Genomic DNA, 15,620 nt, shown 5'->3' on the forward strand with positions numbered 1-15,620 from the left:
AATATACGTATACAAAATTAAATTATGATCAGGATGTACTTAATCGCGACACGATAACAAGAGTAACAAATCAAATTTTGACGTGCTTTACCCAACGTATACTATTGATAACGTTAATAATATTTGAGAATTATGCAGATTGACTCATATAATTGAGCATCGTTTCAAAATAAGCAATGATTCATTGACTCACGGTGCCTATCAGCCTCCAGAACAAATCGACTAAAGTAGTCGGAATCAATCTACAGGCTCGATCCTCCGCTGCTTCCGGATCTACTGTCATTTTAACGGAATTCAAAGTAGATGTAGTATTATGGGATGGATGATGACAAAAGGCGATGTTCGCTTAGTTAATTCACGTAGACGACTAAAGTTTCGCCATCACGCGTCAAGATAATACTCTACAATCAGATAAGAGTTGTATGCGTTGCGAGAAAATATGCCCATGATACGAAAATAAAAATACATCTGATGGTAGGAAAAATGTCAACAATTCGGTTAGCACAATAATGGGCGTAGCAGACCAAACCCAAGCTATTGTATACCTATTTTAGGTGAAAAAGTATGTGTTCATTGAATAGAACGCAATTGATAGTATGTGAAAAATAAAATAGATAATAAATTTTAGCAGTAAATATAAACAATATTTTTTTATCTATATCGCAGATAGGAAATACAATTAATTTGTGATTAAATTTTTTTATACATATATTTACATATATACGTATCATTTTTAACAACCCAAAAAATGTTTGTCATTAAGTTTTGAATAATAGCTTAGAAATGAAACAAACATTAAAGTGACTTATGGACCAACTTGTGTATTAAATTTGTATTTTATTCCGTGATTCTTCGAGTACTGTACACAAGATTGTGTAAATATCTATATATAGAAAGGAAAACCGGTTTTGAAAAACACTTACTGCTTACACACATACAATTTCACTACGTAACGAATTGTAAATTAATCTTAGAATTATACGTTGAACACAAACATAACTGACGACATTTATGTTCGATTTTAAAATATCTATTACTATTGAATAATATATATATGATGTTTATATATTTAAGAGTAGTACATCACTTTTTCTTTATAAGGAAGATGTAATTAATTAATTAAGCAGTGAACACCTCTAAAAAGTTACAAGGTAAATCCGGTAAGTTTTATCTTACGTATAAAATAAATTTAATCAACTCGAATAAAATGTACATTAGGCAAATTAGCATTGAATCTCTATCTATGTTAATGCATTTTGTAGTTATATTCAACTGAACTTTAAACACAATGATGTCATTGAAACGCAGAGAACCTAAACTATCATTAGATAAAGTAAAATATTTGGATTTCATTTAATTTAACCATACGTGATAAATAATCAATGTAAATTTAAACAGCTAGAAACGGGTTTGATAATTTTCACGGTCGCGTCAGACATATTTTCTATTAAAATTATCGCGGATATTCATGTTTTTAATATTTTCGTTAATATAATTTAACCTTAAATTAACATTCCGATTCACATAAAATAAATTCGTATAAACAAGCGATGTTTCTTTATTACAAGCAGAGCTACGCCTAATTAACTGAGACGACCCGAGACGCCCGAGGAAGCAGCCATTTTTTTAAAAATGATTATGACTTTAAATAATTTATATAAAAAATAAAATAAAATACATGCATGACAAATAATTTAAAAAAGTGAATATTTTATGACTGTATTGAAACTCAATCGTAATATGTTTGTATTAACCCTTCGGTTGCCAAAATTTTATATATCGACTATTGCTACTTTAGCGAAGATTGAAGAAAGAGTCATATTATTTTTTTAATATGATGTAGAATATTTCCTTTAAAGAAACATAAATAAACATTGCTATTTAGATAGTAATCTCAAAAGGTTTAAAACAAGAAAATTGAAAATATATTTTCTATTTATTACCGTTACCTCAAAACGGTGATATACTCAGCGTATTTTTTATAATATTTAAATCAATCACATACACAAGAGTACATGCGATCTATTCGATAATATTTTAAAGACGATAACCGGTCTTCAGCAACCTTCGGCAAACTTTTACTGACGCGCTGATCGTGAGCACGTGAACGTGTCCAACGGTCGTGGCGTGACATAATATTAATAATAATAATAATATGATTCCAAAATAATAAACATCCAAAAAGGAGTATGGAAGCAGCGCAACTCTTGTTTGTAGCTGAGTAACGGTCCGAAAATCACGCGAAATCAAAATAAGGTCATGCGAATCGAGCGACTGGTTTGGGAAGGTCCCGAAAAAGGACTACAGGTTCGTAACGGTGACTTTAAACTCGCGTGCAAAAAATAATCCTACGCGTTTGTTGTCTATTAAAACGGCGCAAGCTTCTCCGACCGTGAAAGGACGATGGAAACTGGAATGAGATCGAAGCGAAACCTTCGAAGTGGCCTTTCAATTATGTTTCGAAATAATGCCAAAAAAATTTGTGCTTCGAAAATTGTACTTTGCTTTGTATTCCACTTTGATTTGATGGATTAGTGTTATGTATAATATAATGGCCAGAGAGTAGGTTGTGGGAATTTGTAAATAAGCTGTCTATATTGATTATGAAGTGAACATAATAGTTATCATGGTCACGAATCAATTGTATTATTTATATAAATATAATAAATAACAAATATATATTCTGATATTTACAATAAAATTAATAATAAATAAATTTCCTGTTGAGTGGTAAATATTTGCAGTATTTATTTTAATTAATATTAAGCTCATATTTTATATATTTATTGTAAAATATCTTTGACCCACTAAACAAATTAATTGAATTGATTATAATGTGTGGTTTTGAGTTTAATATTTTTACCGGAAATTTATGATATAATACATCTTAAATTTAGTTACTGTTACATTGATACATATAATAAAAAATAGTTTCTATAGATTATTGTTATAAATATACAGTTCTTTGATGAACATTAAATTTTACTACGAAACATTTTTTACCACAAAGATAAAATATCAAATAAATTGACAAAATTCACTATGATGTGTAGTTTTCCGTTTAGTATTTGACAGTAAATTAAAAATATATTACATCTTAAATAAAGACATAGGCTACCTACATTCATAAAAATAGCTGTTTTGATAAAAAGCTAAATTCATTTAGCCCTTTTTTGACAAGAAAGTGAAATAACTTGATTGCAAATTTTACTTTATAAACAATGTATTTTTATAGTTTTTAAGTTTCTTGCTTAAATTTAATAATGAAATTGTATGAGATTTTACCTTTGATATTCAGATTGATACGAATTTTTGCTATTATAATAAAAAGCACACATATATGGTTAGTTTATGTGGATTTGCGATATAAATAAACATTTTTGAAAGACATTATAATTGACTATGAACCCTGTAATATAACTTTTTACCACAAAGAAAAAATATTTCTATTATAGAATTGTTTTAATGTATTTCTCTAATCTTTAAGTTTCTGTTTAAAATTTATAATCTAATACTTTTGTTATTCAGATACTATTACTTAGGTTGCTTATATAATACATAAATACAACTTTTTTCAATTACTATAAAAATCTCATAGATAAAGGTAGTTCATTTATCAATTTTTAATATATAAAAAAGCTATTTATGAAGCCCGAAAATTGGCTGAGAAACCGCTTATTCAATTTCGCATTTTTTTACCTCGAAGATAAAATAACTTGAGTTTCTTGATAAAATTTGCCTGTTTATAAAATATACTATATAACAAGATTTATGGCACTAAGATAAAGTAAGTAACTGAGCAAATACTAAAAAAAAATTTATATTTATGATTGATTTTGATAAATTTACACATATTTGGATCAAAATTATGGATTGTTAAGTATTTGTTTGGTAAAATCAAATATATCAGTTTTTGTTGGATATAACGGTTTTTGAGGAGCATTATTCATATGGCCATAATTTTTTTTTATAATTGATATTGTAAGCTAACGCTAGCCAACACGATTTGCCATACATACTGTTTTAAAATGGCGGATATTAAAAAAATAAGTAGCTTTTTTAAAAATAATCATAAAAAAAATATAGCTGTCAAAAATGTTTAGCTGTCAGTAACTGACATAGTTTTGATTATATCGCCCCGATTTTTTTTAAATACATATATATTATAAATATTTTGGCTAAGATCGTTAGCCACCCTGATTCACCATATTGTTTCAAAATACCAACTATTAAAAAATTCGTTGCTTTGTAATGAAAAAGGTAAAGATATCCAAATAGTTTAATTGTAAATTCGTAACTTGACTTAAAAATCATAGGTAAGAACTATTTTTTGTAATTTTATTTATATAACGTTTTTTAAGGTTTAAGGAAACTAACTTTTTTAAATATGTATGTTAAATATTTTGGCTAAGTTCATTAGCCACCCTGATTCACCATCTTGTTTTAAAATGTCAGCTATTATTTTTTTTAAAAAAGTATCTTTAAAAACGTTTGTTATTTATATTTATATGGGATTTAATAGTCTTTGAAGGCAATTTAACAGCCGCAGTGTATATATTTCGGCTAAATTTGTGAGCCAGCCTTATTCCGCCGCCATTTTGAAACAAGATGGCGGCTATTAAAAAATGTGAAAAAATTATAACTTTAATGCAAAATATCTTGGAGTGAAAAGTAAATAGATAAAAAACGTTTAGAAATATAGATTGATACAGAATTTAAAAAAATGGTATAAAAAATGTTAATGAATAAAAAATGTCATTAAAACGGTTTTTGAATATACGAAAACTATAGTAGTTTTAATTTTATCGACATATATAAAAATGTAAAAATAGACCGAGTTAATAGGCTCTAATTAAATTAGCCGACCTGATCCATAATCTTGTTTCAAAATGGTGGCTATTCAAAGTTCATTGTTTCGACAAAAAACTTGTCGATCAAAAATGTTATATATTAGATATAAAAATAATATAAAACATACAGTTTTATACTTTATTCTTGCGGCTAGATTTTATTTTTATACAATTATATTACATATACAATTATCTTTGTAGTAAATACTCTATGATTCCTATATAAAAATTTGCGTTGAATTAGTAGTTTACGGCACAGGTAGTTTTTTGTTAACATTTTTTCAACTCTAATAATCCATACTTATATCGTACTATAAAAAGCTCAGGTTTAAATGAATTTAGTATGTACCATAGGTCATACTGTATTATAATAAATTATAATAATTTAATTAAAATATGTTTTTAGTTTAATATCAAAGTAGAATCAATAAAAAATCAGAAAATTCAAAATAACAAACTTTTTTATATTTTTTACAAAAAAAGTTGAAGATTGCAAGTATTATACATCAATGATGAAAGCGCAGTGTAGCACAATCGTACCATGTATAATTTTGTTAACGAATGAATACAATAGACAATAAATAAGCACTATTTCAAAATCGCATATTAAAACACACAAATAGTATATATATTACAAATATAGAGAATGGATTAAATAATTTAACACCCTGATAGTTAATATAATTTTCTCCTGACGAAGTAAAAATGTATCATCTAATATCCTACAAGCTTTAAAATTCGACATGATATAATTGAGACACTCTCTCGATTGCCAACATTTGAAGCACAGGTGTTACCAACTCCTAGATCCTTTAATAATAAATTCATTTCACATATATCTCACAAACGTGTGGCATAAAAACCTTTTTCTCCGATACCGACAATTTTCAATAACGTAATGGGCTACATTTGCATATTGGAGTTTTATAGGGCTTCAGACTTATGTTTATATGTCGAGGTCTGACCGTGAACTTAAAAACACTTCTAATCCCAGTGATTCACATTCGTATATCCATAACAACAACACTGTTCACACACACCACACACATAAGATTGATTTGCTAGTCGAACGGAGAACGGCGCGTGGTAACCGCCAAACGAGACTTGTAACACTGAGTTGACAGTAATCAGTGTGGCGTACCACCACCGCCATCCCGCCACCACCACCTGCGCAGGTGAGTGCACACGTGAATAGAGACACGGTGCGAACGAGGCGTGAAGATATGCCGTCCGACTGGTCCCATGAGCGCGCGATAAACGCGTTCTTCAAGCGCCACACTGACCTTAATGAAGAAGCCATCCGCGGACGCTGGACATAAATTCAATATGGGGGTTGTACAGTTTTTTTAGTGCTACGATGCATATGGCAGCTACATATGTCGTGGTTTTAATTAGTACTGTGTTACAGTTTATACTAATTCAATACTTCTGGAGTTGATTGAATCTATAAATGCACTTTCAATATCAGCTTTGTGGGGTCTGATTTAATTGGCTACAAACTAGGCGGCAATCTGGCAACACTGATGTAAAGGCGGCGCAGTCAAGTTTCATTCATAGGAGCCCGACGACCGGCGGGGCCTCGACCACCGATCTCATTCATAACATTAATATCCATGTAACCACTATATCAACACAATAAAAACTACTGCAGCGGCCAGCAAAGCTTTCTATTGGCGATGTATCAGGTAAATACAATGAACACTTGTTTATTTCATAGCCCAATTTCTCGACAACTGTAGTAAATTATGGCGTTCGCAGACACCATAATTTATTTTTACGTAATTTCAGTTTCATTATTTATTTTGGGCTGAAGCCAGTGACGTAGCAACATCATGACAGAGTCATGCAAAGCATGAGGGCTCTGCTCGACAGGGAGCCCAAATATAAAAAAATTGCAATATGAAAATACCAAAAGTATACAATATAAATAAATTTTCAAGATCAAGGTATAATAAGATCATCATCAATATTCACATAATATCTGGCTAGCTATCGCAGCGACGTGATTAAGTGGAGGAGGGAGATAGTGGGGGGGGGGCATTTCCCCCCCCTTGAACTTGGCCAGAAAAATGCATGTCATTTAATGAAATACTATGAATGTTAATAAAAATAAAATATTAAAAAAATGAATACTGAATGGTCAATTTTTGCCTCCCCCCTTCTGAAAAACCCTAAAATAGCGTTCCAGATTCTAAGCTTGAAATTCTTGGGTTATCCCTCACAGATATATAACAAGTCTCGAATCTATAGCAAACATATTTTTTTAAATATGTCATTTTAGTGAAATCATATCGGAATACATTTTCACCGGTAGATATGTATATGTTTTTATCAGTGAAAATATAATTTATCTTGCAAGTGCTAGTAAAATATATGATTTCAACTTTTCCATACGTAGTAATATATACATTTACAAGCTTATCATTATCTAGGAATGTATAAACATTACGGTAAATATTAATTATTTTCATTTGTGAAATTCAAATACAATTTTACTAGTAGGTATGTATTTTTAATAGCGAAAATATAATTTAATGCTACTCTAAAATGCCTATGAAACTCAATTTGCCAGTTTGGAAACGTATATACATTTTCTGTTCAAACCGAAACCTACTTAGAACTTTTATTAGGTCAAGCCGGAAATACACACTGAGCCAACTCAATTTTCAGGGAAAAATAAGCGGAAGAAGAAGTACAGACAGATGTTACATTACGGATATTGCTCAATAGTTTGTCTGCACTTCAATATGATAGCTATCCTTACCGATTACGATATTGATTAAAGTATTTTCAAACCGAATTTTGCTCAATAGGAGGGCGCAAAAATAATTATCACTTCTCAGAAGTCAAAAATTTACGTCAAAAGCAATAAAATCGTGACGGATACGTCACAGTGCGACTGAACGATCTTAAAAAAAACACACAAAATAATTAAGTATTTACGTTAATAATACTAATTATATATTAAAAACTATCATATATAATACAATGTTTAATAAAATATACAATAATATAAATAAAATTTAAAAATATTATATATAAAATTTCTGAATTTTTTTTTTATTAAATTCAAACTTTAAAATGAAATATTACAGATTTTATAAATCTAGATGCTTAAAATACAGTTCCCTTTTAATTTTTGTTATTAGTTATTGTGGCAGAAAATTTTGTAATTATTTAAAAAAAATACTTTTATTAATGACTTTTTCATGTAATAACATATTTACATATAAGAAACTGTACAATGTAAAATTATATTTTATTCTAATGCAAATATGATTTAATATGGCAAAAAATTCAGGAAATTATATGATATCTTTTCGATTGGTAAACAATTTAAAATTAGATTAAAACTGATGATATCATAATTCTGTTATCGTAGATATTAATAAGTTTTTTTAGTGAAAACACAAATTGATTATAAAATCATGTCTTAAAATAATACATAAAAAAATAATTAAATTTATATTTTTCCTCAGACCCATTATTAAAACCAAATCAGTAAAATATATGTAATTTTAAGATCTTCTCATACGATATAGTTTTCAAGTTAAAATATAATTATTTTATATGGAAATACTTCATATAATATAGCATTTTCTACTAAACTATGTATTTACTATTTTATGTTTTTAAATATTGTATATAAATATAAATTTTTGGTTGAACATAATTAGTAAATTTGTTACTTGATTCATTTTCTTTATAGAGAAAAAGTCTTTCATATTTTTTTAAGCTATCAATTTGATAATAACCTTATGATTGTGAGATTTCAATAGTTAAAATATTATTGCCACCCTGAATTTAGTATTGATTTCCAAAAATATTTACGATGTGCTATTTATGTGTCGTGTAAAAACTCACTTCGTCGCTATAACTATGGTAATAATTAAAAAAATTAAGTATGGTATGCATTTAACTTAATTAAAAAACGACCTTAACTAATTAGATTTAATAATATGTACAGAATATTATTGTTTAATTTGAAGGTTGTTAAAAATTATGCTCGTATAAAATATGTTAAATTTGCAAAAGTTCTAAATAAAATCATTGCACATACCACGAAGGCCATAAACATTTTCCACTCTCAATTTTATGTTGTTAAAATTGCGTTAATTATTCCTAATCGTGAAGCTATTTTAGAATTGCCAAAAAAATACCAAAATCACCAGTCAACACGCAAAATCTCAAGACTATATTATTTTATTTATAAACCACGATTTTTAACTCGTTATCGCACCTTCGTAATCGTTCATCGAGGTAAGTAAGCATTCGGCCTTTCGATCTATATTTATATATGACGCGCATTAATTATACATATATATCTTTTGTGTTCAATTTAAGGGACGAATTAAAGCATCAAAGCCCTTATCAATAATTGAGTTAATCTATAAATAGAGCAAGGTATACAATATAATATAAATACGGTTGAAAGCACAAATTTATTGAATATTCATATGTGACCTATTACATATGTAGATGTCAAAGTTCATTAAGCAAAAGCTTTACTTTGGCTCTAAGGCTTTAATATCGCATTCTTTCCATTTAATGATTAATTAATATGTATACATATGTATGTCATTTCAGCTAAATAATTTAAACGCTCAAAGAGCGTCGACCTTAAAATGTCATGAACGCCCAAGTTTAAAGTAAACAATGTAATTTATGGAAAGACGACATTTTAAAGTATGCTACTAATTTTATGATTTACTACAAAACCAGTTATAATTTTTAAAATAAAAATATTAACAATTTTTTTAAATAAAACTATTTAAAAAAATGGTTCGAAACGTGGCTAAATATTTAGAGACATCTGTTGCAGTAAAAATGTATTAAAAAATTCAAATAACTTTCTATAAACCTATGAGCATAAACAACATAGATTTTACCAAAACACTGATAATTAATTATCAAAAAATCATTTACTATTGGTACTAATAAATAATGAAAGTATTAATTTACTAGTCATATTAAAACTAATTTGAATTTAAGACCATAAACATTTATAGGATTGAATTATAAAAGATTTTATTATATATTTTAGCAATGGTAGTTTTTGTACAAAATAACTACATATATAATTTTAATGTATTTATAACTTAAAAACATGGATTAAAAAATACAGTACAAACTCTATTTGCCATATGACAAGAATGTAAAATGATTATTTCATTATTTTACTGAGAAAGTTGCATTTTGTTACTAGATCTTTAGTTTTATTATTAAAGTGCTAATCAAAATAATTTAATTACATTTTTATGTTTAAATTCACTTAATTATAAAAATAGCAAAACTTATTGTAAAAGATAAGGTAATATGCTTTTAAAAAAGAAAGTACATCCGTAGATTTTATATAAGCAAAAATTCCATTTTAAAGAAAAATATACTAAGCTATTTTATTTTTGTATATGTTGAAATTTCCCTTTAATTTATCCATTTAAAAATCATAATTATAATATAGAGCTAAATACTTTGTTTTAAATTAATTATATATTGGATTAAATATTATAATTTATCATTATCAGCCAAAAAAATGTAATAAACAATGATATTAAAATATTTTTTTTTAAAGCAGCATTATTACAATTAAAACACAGAAATTCTACAAAAATAATATAAAAATGAAGTCAACAGCACCTCAAAAAATTGTATGCTATATATATCAAATTATTTTTTCTTAGTGGCCAAAATTCATATGTATTGTAGAAAGAATACGTAAGAATCATAGGCAATACACTTACTCATTTTGAAAGATAGCACTGGGAAATTATTTAGAAATATGAGGAAACAAGTAGTAGAAGTCTTACTTGGAATTTCCTGATGCTATCTAACTGGTCCCTGGTTGGAGGTGTCGGATGATGGGGGCGCGCTGGGGGCAGCGGCGCTGGGGCTCGATTCACGAGCCTTCCGTCTCTCTCTATCCTCAGGTGATCGCGAGGTGGAGGCACTGGCTTGGGGGCCGAAGCCCCAGGAGTTACAGGAGCCACTTGAGCTCCCGGAACCGAACCGTTTGTTGTCGCAGGAGTTGAATTCTAAATGGAAGGAAATTAGCATTAGTGAGTAAAAGTACAGACAGAATTTTAAAAACCTTCACCATTATTATAATAATAATAATAATAAAGCGATAATAAAAAATACACAATAGATTAAAATAGAGATTAGAAAATCCGTTGATAAGAACGATGCAATCTGAAATACAAATTTGTCTAATAGTATTATCATGTTAGTTGTGATAAAGATTGGAACTGGTAGCAAATAGACATATACCGATAGATCTGCTTCAGATCTAAATTGTATCGTTTGAAACCTGTAATGTAGGTTTTTAATAAGTTAGTTATAAAACAATCACGTGAAACTAGTTTATTTTTAATCTAAACCCATCATAAGGTTAGGTTGGTTTTACTGTGTGAAATTCTTAGTACATCTAAAGAAACATTGCTTTAAAATAAATAAATGGTAATAATTTATTTATTTATATTTATTTATTCACTCATATTTTTACTATAAATACACCACAATGTATGCAGAATTACGTAGTCGTGTGTAAGCATATGTAGGATAGCCTAAGTAAAATCCAGAACTAGTAGAAAATATGAAGAATTAGAGTTAATGATATTAAGTTCGTTAAAATAACAAATAATAAATAATATTTTGCATTGACAACCGTTGGATTATGCAATTCAGAATTTCATTAGTGTTGCCAAATCACCAGCTGATCGGAGTACGACGGTTACGCAAAAGACGTTCTTGTAAGAAAGACATAAAAAAATAACAAATCTAATTTCATCACCAGATCGTCGCAATTGATGCATGTAGCAAAAGTATGCAGGGAAAAAGAACCTTCTCTATCTTGACACTTCCACTCGGAACACACTTCTGTCGGGGCCGAGTTTAAATCGCCATATTAAACTTACAAAATATATGTAAATTGAAACATGGCGAACACACATTTGGACCAAAATAAAACAACTAAGAATGCACTGTATAATTGGCTGAGGAATTGAACACTTTTCTTGTAAGCGATCCAGTCTTTATCCGTACGAATAGTCATATTTCAAGCCAAGAACTAAAATTTTGATTATTAGTTTCGTTACTCCATATAATAAATATCTGAATATATTCTAAAGAACACAATTCGTAAGGAGAATGATCTCTTTAGAGTTGTTTTTCGATGTCTATTTCGAAATCACACATGGCTCTGTTTTTAACACGATAATAATACTGAATATAAAAGTAGTGTAATTTAAAAAAGTATTCAGAATATTAGAGAAACGTATTTCGACAGAAGCTTGACAAAAATACAAGCATGACTCAAAATTCCAAATGCTATAATTTTGTTTTAGAATGTGCCCAAAAATAAAAATAATTTATGACATGGTTTTAATAGGTGTCTCAAGAGTTTTTCACAGCAGTATATAAAGAAAATCCATAACAGAGAGGTAAAACTGTTGACATTTTCGCTACAATAGTTCCGATCTTTAGTCGAGAGAGTAAAAACTACATGTTAGTCGTATACGTGAGTTAGTCCTACTGTAAGCCATTTGATAGGAGTCCCCGAGTCGTGCTGGTTAGGTGGTTCGTGCTCAGAAGCGTGTGAATGTGGTTACCTGGACTATCACCGCGGGTTTCTTATCCAAGCCGGGGTACTTGGGCGTCGATTTGACGATTTGGACAAAGCCTTCTGGCACGTCTACAGCCATTTCCCTCTGGCCGTAGCGCGAGCCAGTGTCCAGCAGAAAGCCCTCCAACTTTCCGCCGTTGCCACTCGCCGGCGCGTAAGCGGGCAAAGAGGAATCCTTGGGGATAATGGGAATCATGACGGACTCGCTCCTGGCCGTGAAGGTCACGGATTCAGAGAACAATATCTTGGGGAAGGTTTTCTCGTCGTTGATGTACAGCTTGACCATGTTATCGTCGCTGTCGCTGTACGGTAGAATCTCGTTATTGGACGCCAAGTCCTTGCCACTGCTGGACTCAGATCTGATGCTCTGCGTGGTGTTGGAGTTCCCTTGGCTGCCGCTTCCGCGCGAGCTCTTTTTGCTGCTGAAGCTGGAGCTGGAGCCGGAGCTGACGGGACCGGAAATGGCGTCGTCACCCTTCGCAGTGTCGGAGATTTCAACTTCGACTTTGACTGCGGTCTGGGGCTTGGCGCGGCCGTTGGTTATTTTGTGCAGATCGACGGATGAGTCGACTTGATCGTATGTGTGCCTGGGCAGGGGTGTGGGGTTCTGTGCGGGACGGGTTCTTAGGGGGTCGGGGGGCGCCGCCCCACCTACCTGCGGAGGGCGAGGTGGCGGATAGCGGGGCGGAGTCTTGTTGCGAGCTATGAAGTGGTCGGGCACGTCGACCGCCATCTCTCGGTGGGGCCCTGAAACATCAAAAACGCATCGTGAGTGCATAAAAACATTATAAATACATACACACAAGACTATCCATATATTGTAGTAAACGATAACAGCAAATATTGTGAACTAACTAACGCAAACTCTTATTTAACCAGTGATAAAAGAACATGGGTTTAAATTAGGGTTCTCAATCGAATATTCAAATTATTTGCTCGGTTTTCGACTATATGAATATTCGAATATTAGTTTATACTATCTTGAATGAAATTTGAAAAAAATTGTATACTTGAGCAATTTATCGCGGTGTCTAATATGACCGAAATTCGCAGAATTCGTTCGTTGAACGAAAGAAAATGTTTGAAATGCCTTCCTTTCAGTATAGTTTAAAACTTATCGCAAGAATAGTGTGCTTCGCAAATTTTTGTGAAGTGTATTTGTTGTTTTATGGCGCAAAGATTTTATTTCAATCAGTTCAATAATTAATTCACGGTTAATTTATTTATAGTTATTTAATTTATATGCAAATCCGCAAAGAAACAGACGCCGATACGCATCCGATTCATTCAAAAAATTATTAGCTATTGTGTATACTATAAATTCTATAAAATTATGTATTTAAAATGCTTCAATAATTTTGATGAATTAATTCAATGGTAGATGAACTTAATACTGGTGATTTGATTAAGTATGCAATAATAAATCAAGCATTTTTTTATTATTGCATACTTAATCAATTCGTTCTTTTCCTTTTGAATAATTCGCGCAGCATTGTGGTTATGCATATTTTATAAAATATTAATGATTAATTAAAATAATTATTTTTAGCTAATAAATATTTTTTAATTAAATAAAATTTTACAGGCAATAATTTGTTTAAATAAACAAATATCGATAAAAATCGAGTAATACATTACGAATATATTTGAATATTCGAATAGTTAAAAACTGCGAATAATTGAGAATCCTAGTTCAAATCCTACATAGCACTTGTGTGGGTGGTAGAAAGTAGGGATTATTGTATAATCATAATTCTGATCGATCATCACAAATTAGGTTTTCCTAGATTTGCCTGATCTCATGGATGGAATATTTAAAAAAAATATTGTCAGCTAATATTAATAGTTTATAATTAATAAAACAGACTAATGTCTCACCTAGGGCTGTATTAACCATTAAGCTATATAAACCCGTGCAGAAGAAAGAGGGTACCACAAAAATACAAAACAGTCCACAAAATATGTGGGAAATTTAATCAAAGTTCATGGATTGTGACCTAATTTGTTTGCTGATGACGTAGTTAATTGAATAGTCTCTGTGACTATCAACATCATAGTTGGGCATTTGACTAGACATACAGTAATTTCAGTAGTGGTAAACATGAAAGATACTGCTCAAAAAAGATTAAGGTCACCATAAAGATCACTTGAACAACGAAAAGAGAAATCTTTCACACTATATTTAACATCAACCTGTTACGAGTTAAGACCATACATCACACAATGGAATAAAACCTATTATCACCGCCAATAAGAACAACCCTGCGTGCCATACCATATGTTTTATAACATTTTGTAGGTGAAACATCCTCATCTGCGATTTGCCCGAACTGTCTAAAGCGATCAATACTAATCACTTGGTCACATCACACACACACAGGTGGACTCTGGAGAGACAGTGATTCAGAGATTCGGACAGACACGGACAGGGCTACAGAGCGGCAGAAGCAGCATAAAGCAAAGAAAATTCGATATCGAATAAAATAACGAAATTCCCAGTATAATGAATCTTCAATATGTCCCCGAAAAACTTTCATGCGAAATGTTTTCATTATAACGAAGACTGATCTCAGTTTAACGAAATATTTTAATCAGAATTAAAGAATGACGTTACAACTTGACAAAATATTTCTCCTAATTCTGTTTGTTCTTGACTTGGCGTGTGCCTGGTGTGTTCACAAGCGATATTCAAAGTGTTCGCCGACCCTCAAACTTTTTTTATAAAACATTTTTAAAAAAAAAGTTTATTGTGTTCATTACATGATCCTTAAAAATGGACAAATCTTGTAAGAGGTTATTTTAATGCTGTAGTAATATGGTAATTAAAAATAAAATACAAATATATCATTTTCCTTACATTCAATTAACGTGAGCTTCGCTATACTGAGATATCACTGTATTTGGAAACTCTAAGTGGCATAGAATAGTTTGAAACCCATGTCTATGAAATAATTATATAAGATACAATACAAGACGACTGATCGTCTCACATTGGGTTTTTCCTAAGCTTGTTAATCACTTCAGATAAATATCAACAATAAAAATATTGATAAAATAAATATACAAGCGTAATAAAGATTCATCGCATTGTCTCTAGATAGCATGTAATATAATTTCAATGCCACAACAATTCATATGTGTTGTTTAAC

The 15,620-nt window shown here is 30.3% G+C and overlaps 1 protein-coding gene across 12 annotated transcripts in view; it reads right to left on the minus strand.

The window, feature by feature from the left end:
- Positions 1-15,620, minus strand: part of sdt (MAGUK p55 family member stardust) — a 155,582-nt gene that overhangs the window by 24,641 nt on the left and 115,321 nt on the right. For 7 of the 12 annotated variants that reach the window (XM_088199131.1, XM_088199135.1, XM_088199134.1 and 4 more), the window contains 2 exons: positions 13,127-13,218; positions 10,658-10,882 (listed from right to left, as the gene is read on the minus strand). In XM_088199131.1, the coding sequence (XP_088055257.1) occupies positions 10,658-10,882; positions 13,127-13,218 (317 nt within the window). Of the gene's footprint in view, positions 1-10,657; positions 10,883-12,457; positions 13,219-15,620 lie in introns of all 12 variants that reach the window. The other 5 variants (XM_088199128.1, XM_088199130.1, XM_088199129.1 and 2 more) reach the window with 1 other exon arrangement.

This window comes from Plectrocnemia conspersa, unplaced genomic scaffold, assembly GCF_051122295.1.
Source record: "Plectrocnemia conspersa isolate PC_06_02 unplaced genomic scaffold, ASM5112229v1 ptg000012l, whole genome shotgun sequence".
Taxonomy (NCBI): domain Eukaryota; kingdom Metazoa; phylum Arthropoda; class Insecta; order Trichoptera; family Polycentropodidae; genus Plectrocnemia; species Plectrocnemia conspersa.